At 67.0% G+C, this 1333-nt stretch overlaps 1 protein-coding gene across 1 annotated transcript in view; it reads right to left on the bottom strand.

Moving 5' to 3' along the window:
• CARD14 (caspase recruitment domain family member 14) overlaps window positions 1-1333 on the bottom strand; it is a 10174-nt gene that overhangs the window by 5793 nt on the left and 3048 nt on the right. Inside the window, exons 6-10 of the mRNA XM_025194744.1 lie at window positions 1218-1299; window positions 956-1075; window positions 522-647; window positions 146-304; window positions 1-45 (exon numbers count right to left, since the gene is read on the bottom strand). The exon at window positions 1-45 is cut by the window's left edge and continues 254 nt beyond it. Coding sequence (XP_025050529.1) covers window positions 1-45; window positions 146-304; window positions 522-647; window positions 956-1075; window positions 1218-1299 — 532 coding nt within the window. The remainder of the gene's footprint in view (window positions 46-145; window positions 305-521; window positions 648-955; window positions 1076-1217; window positions 1300-1333) is intronic.

Below are 1333 nucleotides of genomic sequence, written 5' to 3'. Positions count from 1 at the left end.
GCCCGGCTCCCCAGCCTCCAGGCTGGTGGGGGCTTCCTCCTGCACCTGCCGAGCAAACAGTGCACAGACAGGTTTCCCAGTCAGCAACCTGCCCCCGGGCCATGCCCAGCCCGTGCCACGCTGCCCGGCTGCCCCCAGGTCTCACAGTGGGCACCGTGCAGCCCAGCTCTGCCTGCTGCTCCCTGGCCCGCTTCCTGAGCTCGCAGATCTGGTCCGTCAGCTCGAACACCTTCCTGCGCAGCGCGTCCTTCTCCAGCAGGTTTTGGGAGATCTCCAGCTGCACTGCGTCCCTCGTGCTGTACGCCTGAGGGTGCAGGGGGAGAGGGGGACAGGTCAGGGCCTTTGGGGCAAAGCGATCCAGGTGGAGGGGCAGGCATGTACCGTGTGGCCAAGGCACGGAGCCACTCGGCTCCATCCCACGGTGGGGGCTGGAGAGAGAGTCGGGGGGCTGTGGCTGCCTGCTGTGCACGTATGTTCACATGTGCATGTGTGTGCACCGGCCGCACTGCAGGCACGCACACCTGGTCTCGCTCCTTCTGCAGCTCTGCCGTCTGGGCCTGGAAGGCACTGATCTTCTCCTTGTAGATCTCGCAATCCACCCGCATCTTCTGGCACTCGAAGAGGGTGTGCTCCTTCTCCTCCCAGTACTGGGCAGACAGACAGAGAGAGGCAGGTCAGGAGGGAGCCGGCCGAGGGGTCGGAGCCCTGCAGAACACAGGTCTGCACCGAGGGCCGCGGATGCTGCCACTGGGCCCCAGCACAAACCCAGCTCCAGAGCCAGACCTTCCTGGCAGGCCATTTGGAGGACCTCCCAGGGCAGGATTTGCATCCTGCACGCCAGCAAAGAGAAGCAGCTCCGTACCTCGCGGCAGCTGCTCACCCGCTGCCCAGTGCAGGAGTCACCCGCGGCAGGCTGGCGTCTCCAGCCCGGGAACAAGGCACCGGGGGCTCCTACCTGCTTGCGCTGGCTCTCGGCGATTGCGGCCCTCTCCCGCAGTGAGTGGATGCGATCGAGGAGCTCCTGCTTGCCCTCCAGGGCCTCGTCCAGGTTCTGCTCCAGGATGTCCTTCTGCACCTGCGCCGGGAGCACAATGCGGTCACCGTAGGGCATGCACGGACCGCTGGAGTAGACAAGCAGCTGGCAAGCCCCTTCCCACCTGGCCCCGCAGGGCCGGCTGCCCGAGCGCTGGAGGGTGCAAGGTGGGGGTCGGCTTTACCAGGCTGAACGTCTCCAGCTCCACCATGGACCGAAGCTTCTCGTTCTCCTCCCTGAGGACCAGCACCTCGTCGGCCGGCGGCCGGCGGGTGCCGGTCCCCCCCCCGGGACGCCCCC

This window comes from Alligator sinensis, unplaced genomic scaffold, assembly GCF_000455745.1.
Source record: "Alligator sinensis unplaced genomic scaffold, ASM45574v1 scaffold2241_1, whole genome shotgun sequence".
Lineage (NCBI taxonomy): Eukaryota > Metazoa > Chordata > Crocodylia > Alligatoridae > Alligator > Alligator sinensis.
This window is presented reverse-complemented; position numbering and strand designations above follow the sequence as displayed.